Consider the following 17,481-nt stretch of genomic DNA (forward strand, 5'->3'; position numbering starts at 1 on the left):
AACAATAATCGTGCTACAGTGTTCCCTTTTAATGGATTGTTAGTTATAAAATTTTAATATTTATTCAAATTGCAAGTTTGCTGCAACAGATACCTAAGAAATTAACCATATAGGAGTCTTTATTTCCTGGGCTTTTCTAATTCTGTATGAGACTTCCACTGTTAACGCATAAGAAGCTACAGAAGTTTGTCAGGAGTTGGACTGGGCTTTGAAAGTTGTGCCTTTTTTGTCGGGATCTGTTGAAGGCTTCTAGGACTCACTGAAGCTGAGAGTTCCTTCTGAAGACACTAGAGCTGTACACACAAGTATGAGCAGTTTAGTTTCCTGTGGGGGCTGTACGGGTCATATACGAGGAGGGCGGGAGGCACCATGATATGTGCAGCCCGTCTGCAGCATAGAGGGCACGCAGCTGCTCACAGGGGTGCCTTCATTATTAGCAGAAAAGCTGGGGATGATTGTGGTGGATTCTGTGATCCCAAGGAACGTGGAGCTCTGTGGTGCAATGTGGGGTCTATTCTCAAATGAGGACCGCAGATGAGGTCTGTAGAACAGACATGCGTACCTGGACCCTACAATCCACAGGTTCTTCAGAAATTGGCTAGTGTGTAATTCTTCTACACTGTTATTTCTGAAGGTCAAAAAGTGACAGAACAAACAGATTGAGTGATCATTACACAGCCAATGGGCCACCCCTGTGGCCAGTCTGTTGGCTTCTGTCTTTTTCCTCTTGCCATTCTTGCTTGCTGGTTTGAGCATATAGGCTCCAATAATAAGCAATTCCTCTCTAATCTTGGCACCTTCAGTAATAACAAATACAAACTGTGGGCCCAGATGCTGAGCATCTCTGGTTAGCTGTGATCCCACTGACGTTGCTGGAATGAGAATTGCTGTCTTTTTCATCAGGGGATCCAGCTTTGATGACAAGAAGAGAGATTATTCTAGCACATTATTGATAGAGAAAATGGAGCTGCTATCTCCGAATTTCCTTCACAGTGAGACATGTGTGACATCCAGCTCTCCTTGCACACCACGAGGATGGTGTAGTTGCTCAAATGCCAAAGATGACATAATTTAGCTTATGGAATCTGCACAGATGGTCAAGCCTGAGATGGAACTATCTCTTGGCGTAAGAGATCGGCAGTGAAAATCCTTTGTAGCCAGACTTTCTGACCCTAGAATCCACATAAAAATCTGTAGGGGGCTGACGGTTATGCTCTCCCTTTCATACTGTGCGTCCAGGCTTGACTCCACAAGCTTGCCTTGTCCTTTGCCCTCACCATCTTCCCCCAGGATCCAGCGCTACAGTAGTTGATCCTAGTATCACTCGTGTTTTTGGGACAGGACAGCAATCCCGCTTATGCTGGACACTTTGCATGCTTCTGCCTTTTGTTGTTTGTAACTCATTTTGTGTCATGCCTTTGTATTCCTGCCATGTCTTTGCAGCCTTGAGCAATTTCTGAACCTACCCGGGGGATAAAAACTTCTTGTACCCCTGGGACTGTATGTTCCCCATTGGCAGTGCTGCACTCTGTTGTTCTTGGGTTTGGGCTCCAAGAGGGCAGGTGCAGCTAACTCACCCCTCCAGTTTTCTGTCAGATAACTGTGATGAGCCTATCAGGGCCTGGAGAAGGAAAAGGGGAAAGAGAGGGACACTGCACAGTGGGTAGGGACAGGGCTATGATAGGAAGAAGCATGTTTCCTGATGTCTTTTGTGCTCAAAAGGAGTCTGTGCTTCCACTGCAGCCTGATGCCATAGCACCTTCTGCCTTTTTTGTTGAGGTCCCATGAAAACACATCCCAAAGAAACAGCCTTTTCCCAAATTTATTTATGCAGTTGTTATTGCTAGAAGAGCACATTTCGCCCAATGTCTCTGGTAGTTGGCTTAGAGAACCAGAATGGCTTTTTAGGATCATATCTTTCTCCATTTACCATTCTCTGCTTCTTTGTGAATCATTATGACAACAACAATTAAATGTCCTCCCATCTCCTATCACTGAAGATTCTGAACAATCCGTGGTCTACTGAAGGCCAGTGTGGTATTGACTACAGAGAGCTGATGATGATTCCTTCCATCACTGTTTGACAGCAAGCAAGAGGAGCGATGATACTGTGTGTGAGTCTGGGGGCCTTATGTTTGCATGAACCTGTATGATACTGTTCTACAGACTTCATGTGTGTCCCTCATTGCTGTGATTTAGGACAGGAATCATCCTGTCCGTATGTTTATATTAAATGGGTCAGGTCAGCCTTGTCTTTATCTTGTGAGATCGTCCCTATGAATAAGCACAAGAGCGATATTCTTGATCCTTCCTCAGCAGAAATGCTTAGGAATTTTTGCTTGGGTAGTTTTTTGTAGTGCTTGAAAATAATCTTTGGAGCACCTTACTGCAATCTAGATAGACAATGTATGGAGAAGGAACCTGATGAACAATCAGAGAGTGAGTTTCTCCCTCCTCCCATTTGGAAGGTGGAAATTTCCAGGAAGAGTGTCATTAACAAGGGGCTCCAATGACTTCATCTTGGTGGAGACGCAAGCTGATCCTAACAGCTGGGGAGGCTCTGTGTGTGTGTTTGAAATACTGTAGGACAGCTCTTAAGGCTGATTTTGGTCTCTGCTTTAGAGTACTTGGCAGTGCCTGGCTTTAAAGTGCAAGGGACTGGCAGCTGCTTCTCTCTGACTTTTCATGGGGGCAGAAGCTATGTGGAGTGCCAGTGACAAACTGCTTGCATGTGTGTGAGCACTTGGGTAAAGACTGAAGAGCTGCCACATAGACTCTGAAAGCGTCCACTCTAAAACAGAAAAAAAAAAACCTATTTCCCATTGCCATTCCTTTTCTCTTTTGTTAGGTCAGGCATCTTTAGCTAAATATGCGATTGATTCTTTTTTTTATATGCCTTTTGTTGTCTTAGTATTGTCCAAAAAAAATTCTCAGTCTGTTTCAGTGTCACTTTTGTGCTGTTCTCTGTGATCTTTATAGCATTTCCTTTATCGTGCTCTGAAGGCACAATAGCATAAATTAATATCGAAAGTAGGCTTGTTATGGCCTTTCTGTGTGACTTGGCTAAACCTGCAGGCCCTTTTTTCCAGATGAGTAGTCAGAGGCATTACTACTTCTTTACCTCACTAAATTTGTGTGGGGAGGAGTTATTAATTAAATATCTGAATCAGTAGTATCGCAGATGCTAAGCACTCAGGTGCCAAGATACAGTCTACACCTTGCTTGCTGGAAAGGCAAACCTCTGCAAGTACCTCACACCTGGAACTTGGTACAACTCTCACTGTATTTTAAGAGCAAATGTGCTTTCCTTGAGGATTTCAGGCTGTGTACATTTTCCCACACTGTTGGGTGTTTGTACTGAGTGAGTGGTCTTGAGGGAGCATGAGAAGAGGAAAGCTTGAAACCAGTTAAAACTGCAAGACTAAAAAATTCTTTCTTGTCGTCTTCACTCTGTAGTTTTATAGCCTTGCAATATTTGACTTATATGTTAGGTTTTCTGTGTGTACTTGTATTTTAGCAATGTACACAAAATGCCTTTTTAAGCCTTGCTGTTATCTGTGCTTGTAGGATTGCTGTCTTTTCCCTGTGCCTTCATTTACTTTTTAATTTATTTTTCCATGTTTTTTTTCTTTATTTGCGGACTTCCAATTAATTCATAGTTTATTTTAATTCTGTCTTCCACCTCTTTTTCTGTAATCTTTAGTTTTTCAGTCTGTTTTTTTCTCTTGTCCTTGTTCCAACCTCCATTACCTTCTACTTTATGTGTGTTCCAGGCTGAGAAAATTCAATAGATACTCAAGAAGCCAAAAATCTTCCTTTTGGCATTACAAAAGGTCAGATCCTAGTTCTCTTTTGTCTTGTTGAAGTTGGTAGGATGCCTGTCAAGGAAGTGCTGTGTATTGGTTTGTTGGTGGAACCCAAACCACAGATATCCCTTGGATCAGATACTCTGATTGTGGAAGTAAACAAAGCTCTGTTTCCCTCGACTGATACTGAGTCCCGTTGGAATGCTTCCAGTTAATTTACTGAGAATTTGCTGAGCTTTATTCTTGCTCAGCTAAGTTTTTGTTGGCTGGATAGTTAATTACAGGTTTAAACTCATATTTGCTCTTTTTAACAACTTAAAACAGTGGGAGTTTTTCTCCCTCTTTACCCATTTACTGAGTATTCTCTTATGAAGACGCATTGCTTCATTAAACATTTGCCTGCTCAGTCTGTAATGATCCTACTCCTTCCACTCTAAACACATTAATACATTAAAGAAAAAGAGCTTCACTTGTCTTCACTGGGATGAAGACATTCCACATTGTCTTTGGTGCTTGGGGCCTCTTTGACACAGTATATTTGGTGGCATAGCTGTGCTATGGAGGTCTCAGCAGGATCCACGGTGTAATTTCAGGTTGGCACATGGACTTTTTCCCACACTCTTATGCTCTTAATGAACATTGTTGTACAAAAAAGCTGAGTCTGGTAGCATTGCCATGGATTTTAGTGTCACATTTCTGATGTCTGGCATTGCTATCCAGGGACTGATAATTATCTAAGTCTTAGCAGTTCCTAAAGATAGTTCTGATAGATTCATAACCATGTCACTGATGCTATCTTTTGCTGTTGAAGGTGCTGGTACAGATGTAGAGAAGGTTATATGCTAAAACACTCTATCTTTTGGGTATTTTTTTCATCAGGATTTTCATAGTCTTTTTTAGCCTGTAAGGAAGCGAAAATTATGTTTAATCCTCACAATATGGTGAAAACAGCAGGATTTTTATGCCTCTGCAAAATTAAGCATCGGAGACTACCGCAGCTCTCTGCTCTTTTACCCCAGTCCATTCTTGCAGTATCACTGGTGGAAAACTGCTGTGTACGAGTAGTAGGTGATGAGACGATGCCTACTACTTCTGCGATGGTGAGTTGGACCGCTCTTCTACTCTTTCAGTGTGGCAAGGTAGCAAGGCACATAAATGTGAAGGGAAAAGAAAATAGGTGGCTGTTTTTTTGTGGGGACAGACCTTCTTGCTGCAGCACCCAGGGCTGTGGGAGGGAGGAGCAGATTGCCAGCCTGGAGCTGCCAGAGGGAGCAGCTGCCGCCTCCAGCTTGGCCTCTGAATGGGCTGCACATTTTAGCAAGTACTTAGCACTTTTGAGCAGGCTGGGAAAAAACAACTTCTGTAGCTCCTCTCCTACTGTAGCAGATTTCTGTCTGATCTGAAGACCGGACACTGCAGTGACCCAAGAGCCATAGGGAGAGATGGCATGGATGCACTCAGTGCAGTGGGCTTCTTTTCTGTAAAACCTGTTTCACATGTGTCATGCAGGGCTCTCTGTTGGTTGTGGAGATGCTGCCTCACCTCCCGTTCCTCATAGGGAGCTCTTCAGCTCTTTGTGCTCTGCTTACTTCCCTTGATAATGGTTTTGCTTTTCCAGGGTTAACTTCACAAGAGAAATGGCTAACAACTTCCTTTCTTTTTAAGAAAAGAATGAAACTTTATGGTACAAGATCTCCGTGTTACGGAGCCAGAGCATAAACTTTCTGTTTAGGCTCTTGGGCAATCTCTCTTTTGATCAATAAATATGTTGAAAAGTGGTGGTGATACAGGAAATTGCAGTGAGAGGTGGACTTTTGTCATTCCCAAGCCGTAGCATTGGACTAATCACACATAATGTACATACTCTCAAGATGTTTTTTCCTGTGGGGTTGCTGACATACTAAACCTCAGCAAAAGGGCTAAATAAAGTGTGCATTATGTGTTTGAAAGATTCCATGACACGTTTAATCCATGTTACTCTGATGTGCCAAAAAATGCAGTTAGTATGTGAATTCTGCAGGCAAATATAATTGCAATACAATTTCTTCTTCTTCCTGTACAATTACACACATCCTCCCTGCAGGGATTTTATTGTTCAGTGGACTACACTGTGTGTATGAAAAAAAAAATCATTTATATGTAAATATAACATGAAGGCTGCAAATATCCAAGCTGCTACAGAGACAAAGGGCATACACATGAAAACAAATGGACCTGCTGTGGTTAGAAATTCATAGTTTACCATAATAAGGGAAAAAATAAATGAGGTTGTCTTTGAAACCTTATAGGTCAGCATTTTAGACTTTTGTATTTGTGTTCCAATTAAAGAAGAAAATGGAAAAGCTTCTGGATATTTACTCTTTTTAAGCCAAGTTGCAAGTAGAGAAGAAGAAACACTATTTTTCGTATGTTCTATTAGCAAATTACATGCCATGAAAAAAATTTTTGTTTGGCTTGCACATAGTTTTATGTGAAGTTTGCTTGGTTTGGGGATTGAGTTTTTGGCAATTGTATTTATTTCTTTTTCTCCGTCTTAAATGAAAAGAAAATTTTCGAGAAAAATGGTAGTAGAAATTATTTCCATGGGTCTTGACAGTAGCTCACAAACTACTGTGAGGTACAGGAAATAAGCATTCAAAAGCAAGAAGGAAATAGGGGCAGAAACAAGGAGATGATGGATTTTTGTGGTGTCTTCTAACATTTGGTTTGCGTAATTTTTTGTTGTTTTAAAGTACCGTAGAAAGGAAACACTTTAACTATGATTTGTACTGAAAATAACATAAATTATTTTTAGGATAAGTTCACATTAACCATCACAAATTCCTCACTTACCAGTCACTTGCTGGAGATCCAACTCCTAAGTCCTGCTAATGCACCTTCTACTTTAGCAAGGGAAAATGTAATTTATTTTTACGGGTATTTTAGAAAAGTCTGCTTTTAAAAACAAACCAGTGCCTCCTCTAATAAGTATTGAAGCCTGAACCTGTGTAATTTGTAATGAGTGTAGTCTATCCTCTTAAAAGTGTCCTGGGGATTTATGTACTAAACTCAGATTAATGCTAATAGGAGGTACCTGAATAAATACTCTGCTGCACTGATAGGATAATAGATCATTTATTTGGTATTGCCTTTCACTTTGCCTTCATTTATTTCTTTTTTTTTTTTTTTAAATCAAATTGGGATTGGAGTTTATGGTATAAGGAACTTTTCTTCCTCTTTGCAGGTATGCTTTTAAGAAGAGTATTGACGATGAGGAAGTCCCTACGTTAGTCATTTTTTGCTAATCCCACCGAAGAAAATGAAGCCACACTTCAGCTTTGCCGATCCTTTTCCCACCACTGTTGGCTGAATGAGAAATGGTTGTGTGATTATGCTGACACCCCAGCATGCATTTGGTAGACCTGTGGCTAACTCGTTCCCTCTCCATGTGTCTGCTCTTACAAAGTTTTGTCCTCATGATACTGTGCTTTCATTCTGCCAGTATGTGCCCAAAAGGCTGCCTCTGTTCTCACTCTGGAGGTTTAAATGTCAGCTGTAGCAATGCAAACCTCAAGGAAATACCCAGAGATCTTCCTCCAGAAACGGTCTTACTTTATTTGGACTCCAATCAGATAACGTCTATCCCCAATGAGATTTTTAAGGACTTGCACCAACTGAGAGTCCTCAATTTATCAAAAAACGGGATTGAATTTATAGATGAACATGCCTTTAAAGGGGTGGCAGAAACCTTGCAGACTCTGGATTTGTCTGACAACCGGATTCAAAGCGTGCACAAAAACGCTTTCAACAACTTAAAGGCCAGAGCCAGAATTGCCAACAACCCTTGGCACTGTGACTGCACGCTGCAGCAGGTGTTGAGGAGCATGGCCTCCAACCACGAGACAGCCAACAACGTCATCTGCAAGACCTCTGTGCTGGATGAACATGCTGGGAGACCTTTCCTCAATGCTGCCAATGATGCCGACCTCTGCAACCTTCCCAAAAAGACTACCGATTACGCCATGCTGGTCACCATGTTTGGCTGGTTCACCATGGTGATCTCGTACGTGGTTTATTACGTCCGTCAAAATCAGGAGGATGCAAGGAGGCACCTTGAGTACTTGAAATCCCTGCCAAGCAGGCAAAAGAAACCAGATGAAGCCGATGACATTAGCACTGTGGTATAGTATTCTGAATACAATGACTGCCTTTGCGATGGAAACTAGATTTGGATGACACTGAAATCAGAGGTTTACTTCTAACATTCATTGTAAACATTAAGACTTTTTTTTTTTTTTTCTTCTCCTGTTTAACTGAATTACGCCACTGTTGAGCTTTCTAACAGAGTTTTGGCTGGGTGGTATACTTTAATTATTTCTCTGGTATCCTAAAGCAAGTGAATTAATATGTAAACCTTAGTTTAGACCCATTCCACTATTTAATAACGAAATTTATTTTTTTAATTTAAAAACCAAATAAAAGCTTAACTTTGAACCATGTAAAACAGAGTAATTTATTGATCAGAAACCTGTCTGGTGCCAGAGCATATTGAGTTTGATCAATGCTCATCAGGTGGAAGTTGAGAGTGATAATGAAGTGGGCTGTGAAAAGTTTGGGAGCAGAGAGTCCCCGAAAGGCACTTCTGTCCCCAGGGCACAAGGTGAAGAGCTGGTGAATGGTGGCCCATTTGTGGGCTGCTCGTTGTGATGAGAGAATGCCCTGACTTCAGGAGAAGGGAATGGAAACTCAGGTAGGATCCTGGAGAGTGTTTTGGCAGTGCTGGGGAGAAACCAACATGAAGGACCAACATTAGAGAACACCAAAGAGAGGTAAGTAGGGAAATGGGGCTAGTTTTCATCTTACACCCACTTACTGCCACCCATGAGCTTCAAGCAGATGTCCTGAGCGCTGGGGAGGGCAGCAGGATGGCAAGAGCAAACTTAGTCATACTGTTCAAACTAGAGCACCAATTGTGATGGGAAGAAAAAGAAAAAAAATAAATAAAATTAGTCTTTCTAGTCTGATATGGGCTCATAACTAAAAGTGGATTCATTTTTTTGGATGCAACGTATTTTTAAAAAGGCTGAACAAAGTAAAATTGAATATATAGGCTGAGCATATTCTGTTGTGTGTTAGACAAGATATTTTTATGATTTTATGGATAAATGCTTAAGAAAATAAAAGCTCATGAGGTTAAACTCAGCCTTGAATATAAAATGTATATTTTAAAGCCCTACTGTCTTCAGAAACATGATGGTTTTCTATTTCCATAGATAAAGTTTTTGAAGGGAACAAATTCACAAAATGTGTTTCTCTTATCATTTTATTATGGTGAAAGGACATTTTATCTCTGGGTCCCTATAGATTCAGCCTAACTAACATTGGAATACAGATTGTAGCAGTGTGGATTAAAAAATTTGAAAGGACAGCCATAAAATTTTCAAAAAATTCCAGAGTAGTATCTCCTATTAGATTATCCATTATCTCTGTTATGCTGTTATGAGTGTATTCTTTTACATTTCAGAGGGCACAAGGTTATTATCTTATTTCTTTCAGAACACTGTTAAAAAAATACAACCTCTAAAATCTATTATAAAGCAGTGAGACAACAGGGGAAAAAGAGACTTCTTTTTTTTTTTTTTTTTTTTTTTTTTTTTTTAAATGTGCACGGAGTCAACTTTTTATTTCATCTTTTTGGCTGGAGTCCAGGGTAGTTGTTCTTCTGACTGACTCCACTTGTGTGCACTGTTTTCTCAAAAAGCCGTTGGTATTTCTGATGAACCATTTTTGGAACCTTAAGAGAATGTTAATGTTTGTAAAGGGCAGAGTCTATCCAAAATACCTGCTTTCTGCCATCCCCAAAGTAAAAAAAATGTTTTCTAAAGGAGGCTGTTAATTATGCATCCTGTTTAGTTTATATTTTATACAGTTCGTTTTTCAAGCTCTGTCTTACCAAAATTTCCACCATTGCAGAAGTGCTGTCTGCAGCCTCACAAGCTCTATGTGACTTCTTGCAGGAGCCAAAAGTGGTTGGAGTAAATACAAATGTGAATTTGAAGAGATCAGATAAAATATTATACTGTACTAATAGTATAACAAACCTTGCCCAACAGGACATATCCATGAGAGGGTGCACAGAGGCCTGTAGGCCTCTACAGAGGCCTGTAGGGCTCTGAATAGGTGGATACAAGTTCATTCCTTGATCCAATTCTCTTATTTTCTGTAAAATCTCCTTAAGGGTAAAATTTGTCTTGTTTCTGTTGCTGTGCTGCTCATGCAATATTTTGGATGTCAGCTAGTATACTACTTCTGGAAAAAGCAGGGAGGACTAGCTAAAAGAAGAGAGTAAACAGGAGGTACTGACTTACTCTGGAATGTAGTGCTCTTTATTCAGAACTAAGTACAGGAGTTCCCCCACAAAATTTGGACAAAGTGATTTAAATAGAAATGTTTACAAAAATCTTTAGTGTCTGTCACTTGCAGATTTTTAAAATTTGTTTTCAAGCAGGTTTTATTTAAAATGAAAACAAACAACTCTCTTCACCCAAACTGACTGAGAAAGCTATCTAAATATTTCTTCAGTTTTTCCATTTTTTTCAACATATTACTTGATCCATAAGATCGGTTCTGGAGCTGGTGCACTCTTACACCAGCTGAGCTTCTGACCCCAGGGTTATAAATCCTTAGCAAAACCAATTTAAACCCAGCTAAACTGTATTCAATAGAATGGCTCTGGAAGGCTGGTTTCACATCAGTTCTCTGGGTCAAATGATTTTCTATTGTAGTTCCCTATCAAACATCTCATCACAAAACTGTTTTCTTTTAAAGCCAATACTGAAATCTCTGTTTAAAATCTAAAAATAAAGGTAATGCTCTGACAAGTAGATGGTAGATGTAAACTCCTCAAGCTGAATTTCACTGATGAGGGGGAAGAAAATAAATCACTGTTCTCGGCTATGCTGACATAGCAGTGCTAGTATTCATGACAACTCAAGTATTTAACAGTGCTAGTACTCATGACAACTCAAGTATTTAAGTTACACTTGTTTATTTCAATGAAAAGAAATAGAAAAGTTAAAAACCTTTAGCCTAAGAAGATACATGTTTTTATCATGTTTACTACGCACCTTTCTGTCCAAAGCTTCTCTGTGTAGGGAAGCCCTGCCCTTTGAAGTCAATGGCAAAAAACTTTTTAAGCTTTGATTGCATAACACTTTATGGAGTTTTCTCAAACTGTTTAACTCAAAAATGAGTAAATCAGTGTGTTTCTAGCTGTGATACATTTGCATATAAATACAGATGAGAGGAAATGGATGTTTCTGTAGTCACAGAAGACAGCTTATGACAGAAAAATAAGAGGGAAATGCATAACTCTGTGATTGTTAATTTTTTTTAATTAAGATACTTCAGGAAAAGTTGGGCTTGGGATCAATAGGTTAAATGAGATTTATCTCACTATCCTAATTTAAAAAAAAAAAAAGGTTTTGTTTCTAAATGTTAAAAGATATCTCTCGGCATATTTTTTTTTCTTAAAACTAAAGCTGAATTTTCTCGGCTAACTTTGTAGTGTTACTATACTCTGCAGGTGAAAACTGTGATGGTGTATTTGGGCTGAATATATTCATACTCATACTTTATCTACTTGATATATTTACTCTATATATTCTATATACTCTTTTATATATACTCTTTTATATATATACTCTTTCATATATATTATATATATACATATAAAATATATCTCTATTCTGTTATCAGGTTTTTGCAGAATTAGATACAAATATCTTCACCGCTAATATGTTATAAGTTTTCTTCAGTAGCAAGATTTTGCCTCATCATTGCCCTAACTTTCTGAGGCTGACATCCCTTTGGCAGTTTCCAGGGGAGCTCATCATTGTGTGAGCTCCCCATCGAAGGATGGGTTTTTCCAAGCATTTTATTATTTATATATGTGTGTGTATAATATATATATTATTTATAATTCCAAAGCAAGAAGCAGGAAACAGACAGCATTAATAGGTGGTAGGCATGTTGACTGGTCTTTTTGAGGAGAAAGAGGTGCCTGACAGGCAACAAATCTTTCAGTATGCTTTGCTGAAGAAGGAACAATTTTCAGGTGCTCTATATGGTGGAGCAAGCTAACAAATCCAAAACAAATCAGAACTTTTTAGTTCCAAACATATTAGAAACATGAATCCTGTAAGGGCCGAGAGGTAATCAAGTTACTGAACGAGCACTGTGTTTGGGTAAATGTTTTGAATGCAAATAGAAGCACATGTGAGAAGAGGAAAAGATGTTGATTTGGATTAAAAGACAAGAACCAAAAGTGAGAGGAAATCTTTTCTTGAAGGAGGATGGTTACCAAATTTTGAGATGTCCCAGAGATCTCAGACTGGGTCCACTACTGTGCAAGATATTTCTAAATGATCTGGAAAAGGGAGTTAATAATGTGCTGATAACATTTGTAGTTGATAAGGAGTTACTCGGGGCAGTTCAACCTACAGCTAACTGTGAAGAAATACAGAAGGTTCTCACATTTCTAAGTTATCAGATGATAATAAAATGAATGCTGGCTTTAGTGTGAATAATTGCAAAGCACTGCAGAGGGCACATCCTTTTGCTACAAACACAAGAATAGCCTCTAAATTAGCTATAATCACATGGAAGAAACATCTTGGAGGCACAGTGGGAAGCCTTTCAACACCTGAAATTATTATGAGTAAAATAGACAGCCAAACAGCATGGTGGAACAACACTACAAACCACTGCATAAAATCTGTGAGAAATTCATACCTGAAACATCAGACTCGGTTCGAGTTCTGCTCATCTCCAAAACCATAAATGTGGTCCAGAACTATGTGAAGAAGTGGAGACATCTAGAAGATGTAGAGAAAGGCAGTAAGTCGTGAAGGATCTGAGGTGGTTTCCATAGGAGAACAGATCAAACAGCCTGGATCTCTTCAGCATGGGGTGAAATGCCAGAGGAAGAGAAGGTAAAATGTGGAGCAGAACACAAAAAACTGATCAGAAATTAGAGCAGTACTGATTAAGGATTATCCAGGTTTTTTAATGTATTTTTTGTTACAGAGCATGTGTTTGTGATAAAACACAAGATACTGTAGTGAAGAAAACACACATTAAAAGGTGGGATTCCATAAATTTATTGAAGTCATGGTCACTAAAAGTATTTAACAATGTTAACGTTGGTGCAGATAAAATTTGCAGGTCAGAGAACCCCAGATCTGCTCATTGCAGGGAGAACTTCCTAGGAAAGGCTCACATCTGTGCTTCTGTTGACAGACTGAGGGAGTTGGGGTTGTTCAGTGTGGAGAAGAAAGGCTCTGGGGAGACCTTCTAGAGTCCTTCCAGTGCCCAAAGGGGGCCCGCAGGAAAGCTGGGGAGGGACTCTTTGTCAGTGGGTATAGTGATAGGACAAGGGGTCATGGTTTTAAAATAAAAGGGTAGATTTGGATTATATGTAAAGAAGAAGTTCTTTACTCAGAGGGAGTTGAGGCATAGGAACAGGCTGCCCAGAGGAGCTGTGGATGCCCCATCCCTGGAGGTGTTCAAGGCCAGGCTGGATGGGGCTTTGGGCAACCTGGTCTGGTGGGAGGTGTCACTGCCCATGGCAGTGGGTTGGAACAAGGGCATCTTTAATGTCCCTTCCAGCCCAAACCATTCTGTGATTCTACAGTTCTGTTCTCTCTGAGGTGCCACTGGGTTCTTGAAGAAGGGAAGGTGAACCTGGTTTTACAGCACCGCTGCTCTCACGCATCCAGTGGGAAGCAAACTGTGCTGCACTACCCTCCTAGTGAGACACACTGTAGTGTAGGGGCTTTTGTGCAGACAAGGAGTTTCACATATATGGAATGGGAGTGAAACCCAGGAAAAACAAAACCACATTTAACCACTGACATATCCTCACTGTGGGCTGCAGCACTAGCGGCCAGGCAGGGTTCAGGCACTCGTTGAGTTGTGCCAAGACTGTGTTAACTGAAGCAGTGGCAGTTTTTCACTGTTACGTATGGGAAAATTATTTGGAAGTAGTTCCTGAGGTGCTTTGATGCTACTCTTACAGCTCACCTTGTGGTGTTATAATGCTACTCTTACACCCACCTTGTGGTCCACCCAAAAAGGATTTCCCAATAGGCTCTTCTTAAAACACTAAAGCTTTGTTTTTCGCATAGAAATCCCTTCATCATTGCCTGTTTTTCAGGTGTGACAATACAATGAAAGTATGAGCACTTCAAAGTGATGGGGCAATATCTTGGCTTCTTTAGTTTTGGGTGGTCTACAAGTCAGTTAATTTGAGAAGTGAAACTAACCAACAAGCATTGAATACAGATTCCAGATGCCATACCATGTCAATATATGAAGTATGTGTTTAATGTATGTCTATACATATGTGAGTATGTATGCATGCAGGTCATCCATATGTCTCACATTCTTTCACACCTCCCTGAGGTTTGCATGTGCGTATGAGTGTGTCAGATACATGTATGCATGTGGATAAAACAGGAGGTCTTTTGGATTTAGCCATGAAATAGTTTGCTTCAAAGATGTGATTCATGCTGCTTCTGAGCCAAGTACACCTCCATCCTCAGCCTTGCATGGTGCCCTCAGTAGTCCCAGCACCAGCTGCACACAACAGGAAAGAACATGGGATGACTGGCATGGCTTATCCTCTTCCCTTTCTGAAAGCATTAGTCAAACCTATCAGTTGCCACGTAAAGCTGTTGTAGACCTTTGTGAGCCATCTTTTATTTTTCTTCTGGCTCACAAAAAGCAATACAATTTTCTAGAAGGAAAAATAGTTGAGTGAATGATGTAATGCCTTTTAGCTCATAAGAAGCAGTCCTGTTTGTAAAAGCTGGAGAGTGGAAACGTGACTAGTGTCCCTGGATCTGTTCTCCCTTCTCCCTTGTTAATGAGTAGGTTTTTGGCACTACAGAGTGTTTGGCTATGTTTTTCTCCTAGGAGATAGCTATGCCCCTTATAGGAGTTTTCTTGAGATGGTTCTGAATCTGAATACAGCTGCTAAGGCCAGCAAAAGCTCCAGAATTAAAATGCATGTTTTTAAGCTTTCCTTATTGCTGGGAAATTTGAGAAGCAGTTAATTATTTGGGAATTCAAACATGCATTATTCTTAATGCTGCTTTGAGGTTTCAAATGCACATTGTGAGCATCCTGCTTGTTCAGTGGGGCAGTTTGCATGTAGTATTCATAAAGACACAACAATCTCCAAAGCCTGTAACTGGCAGATTAAACTGGGCATTGAAGGGGAAAAAAAGTCCCATGTTGAACAGTCTGTTTAGATATCTTTATCCGTTGTAATTATTAGTCTCTGTCTCATCATCAAAGTTTGTCATTGCTAGATTTTTATAGCTCCATCTTTATTTGCAAAAATAGGTCTTCCAAAGCAAATCTGACCAAACAATATTAAGAAGATGATTGAATTTTAACATATGTTAAATGCTGGGTTTCTTTGTATGTCTATCTGCATTCTTTTAAAAAAATCATTTAAAGCTATCATTTTCCTTAAATAAGAGTGGCTATGAGACCATATTCTGATATTCTTTCAGATGTGCTCTGAAAGTTATAAATAAAAGAAGCAAGGAAAAAACTGGGAAGCAAACACAAACTCCAGAATTTTCAGGTCTTCTTCTTAAATTGAAGCTGGACAAAAAAAAAAAAGTTTAAAAAAAAAAAAAGTCCTAGCACAGCCTATTCTTGTTTCTTCCTTTGAGGATTAGCTTTGTGCTCAATACTGCATTTCATGGTTTACCAATTTTTCATTTCTCTACCTAAGCCAGATTAACATTTGCTTTCTGCAAAGACTCTTATTAATGGAGCTATTGGCATCAGAGAACACGGAGACATTTCACGTGGGCTGAAAGAAGAACTGTGAGTGCAACAAATAAGCTCTCTGGACAATATTTTTGTACGCTGTTAATTAAATTTAGTGGCAAAGGAAAAGAGTTGTTGTTGAATTAATGTCCTGCTGGAGAGATTTCAGATTCTCAGGTAGATAATGCCTTTTGTATTCTTTACATAGCCGTATAAGGTGCAAACCACACATCTTTTTGTTCCTGTATTTTGGGAGCTATGGTTCTGGTTGCTATTACAGAAGACAAAACCTCTTACCCCTTTCTTGTTGCAGTCAAACTCTCCAACACTGCACTACACCAACATAGCCAGTTTGATTCGTCAAGAAGGGGATGTCTGACCACTTCACAGTTATAGTCAAAATGTTAGAATTTTTCCCCCTCTCTATTCTTTTCTTGTTTAATATTACCGTTTTGTTGAATAACATTCCCATGAGTGATTTTTACATTAGATTTTTACATTTCATTTTCAACCAGCTTGTTTTCTCTTAACAAAAAATGTTTCCTATTGCTATGAATGGTGGGCTTCACTGTGAAATACATGCATAAATGAGCATAGATTTACTCTTTTCTCAAGTTTTTTACAAGATTCTTGAACTGATGAATATAGTAGGATTTCTTACAAAGAAAATGAGATATGTCTATGCAAGATATTTTTTTTTTAATGGCTGATCAATAATTGAACAAAGTATTATTTCTGAAGTTCTGAGGGAGAAAAAGATCTGTTTAGAAGAGCTAGGTAAAATAAAGGTATTCTTTCAATAGACAAGGTGTGCAATACTTTAAAACATTTATTTCTCTTCAAAAACTGTAGCAACTCTGAAAATATAGTTGAAAACATCATGCTAGAAGCAAGTTGTAACAATGAAAATTATTTTTATATAAAAAAAGAAATCTCTATCTTGCGTTCTAACATTGTGATGTACCAAAATTCCTGGCCCAACTTGATATTATGCTTTATTTGTTAGCAGACTTCCTTCCCAAATCCAGGAATGCACTCAGAACTCAATGTGAGACAGCAGAAGTTTTGCCATTGCCTTCAGTGGGTTCAGGTTATTGGAGAATAAATGAGTTATTGATAGAGAGTGAACTGAGTGACTATTATGGTGGTTGTTTTTGTGCTTTGGCGGTTAATGTGGGTTTCACATCTAGATAATGGTATCACACAGATTTGTAGTGGTGCACCCTCACACTTCATAGCAGTAAAGAGGGACTAGCCGTTCCTTATACTGGTGGGCCAACACTGGACGATTGTCTTAATTTTTTATTGTTTGTATGACAAAAAGACAGATGGTGCCTTTTTGTGTCTGGCTGTACGTAGACCTCTCTGCAATCTGAAAGTGAATGTGTACAATTTTAGGCTTTTTCAGTGAAAAAGAAAAAAGGTATTTAAGCAGGTTGACTGCATGTTATTAGCTTTCAGTAAGGGGTTCATCCAGCATCACCCACAAAGTTACTTTATAGCAAAATTGCTGAGTCAGCCGGCTTCTGGAAAATAACCATCATTATTGTTTAAATGCTTGTATTCCAGTATTGCCCTCAATTACTGCTGTTCTGCACCACTGTGTACTCCATGAACAGCACTGTGGAGGTGAGCAAAAAGTTGCCTTGGAAGAAAGAAGCTTTGAATTTTCAGGCTCTCATGAGGGGGTGGAGGAATGGTCTTTCGTGGAAACTACCTCAATTAAAAACACAATGGCACGTAATCGTGGACCTGAGGAGACCCGACACACATTTCATGCCTTGCCCCTGACTGCCTCAGTAACTAGATTGCCATACACAGAGAACAAATGGTTTGGGCTGAGGAGAAT

The 17,481-nt window shown here is 39.5% G+C and overlaps 1 protein-coding gene across 5 annotated transcripts in view; it reads left to right on the forward strand.

Moving 5' to 3' along the window:
* LRRC3B (leucine rich repeat containing 3B) overlaps positions 1–8,289 on the forward strand; it is a 173,679-nt gene extending 165,390 nt beyond the window's left edge. For all 5 annotated transcript variants that reach the window (XM_040549024.1, XM_040549025.1, XM_040549026.1 and 2 more), the window contains one exon: positions 7,030–8,289. In XM_040549024.1, the coding sequence (XP_040404958.1) occupies positions 7,193–7,972 (780 nt within the window). In that variant the 5' untranslated portion in view covers positions 7,030–7,192 and the 3' untranslated portion in view covers positions 7,973–8,289. The remainder of the gene's footprint in view (positions 1–7,029) is intronic.
* Positions 8,290–17,481: the final 9,192 nt, after the last annotated feature.

The sequence above is a fragment of the Cygnus olor genome, chromosome 2 (assembly GCF_009769625.2).
Source record: "Cygnus olor isolate bCygOlo1 chromosome 2, bCygOlo1.pri.v2, whole genome shotgun sequence".
In the NCBI taxonomy this organism is placed as follows: domain Eukaryota; kingdom Metazoa; phylum Chordata; class Aves; order Anseriformes; family Anatidae; genus Cygnus; species Cygnus olor.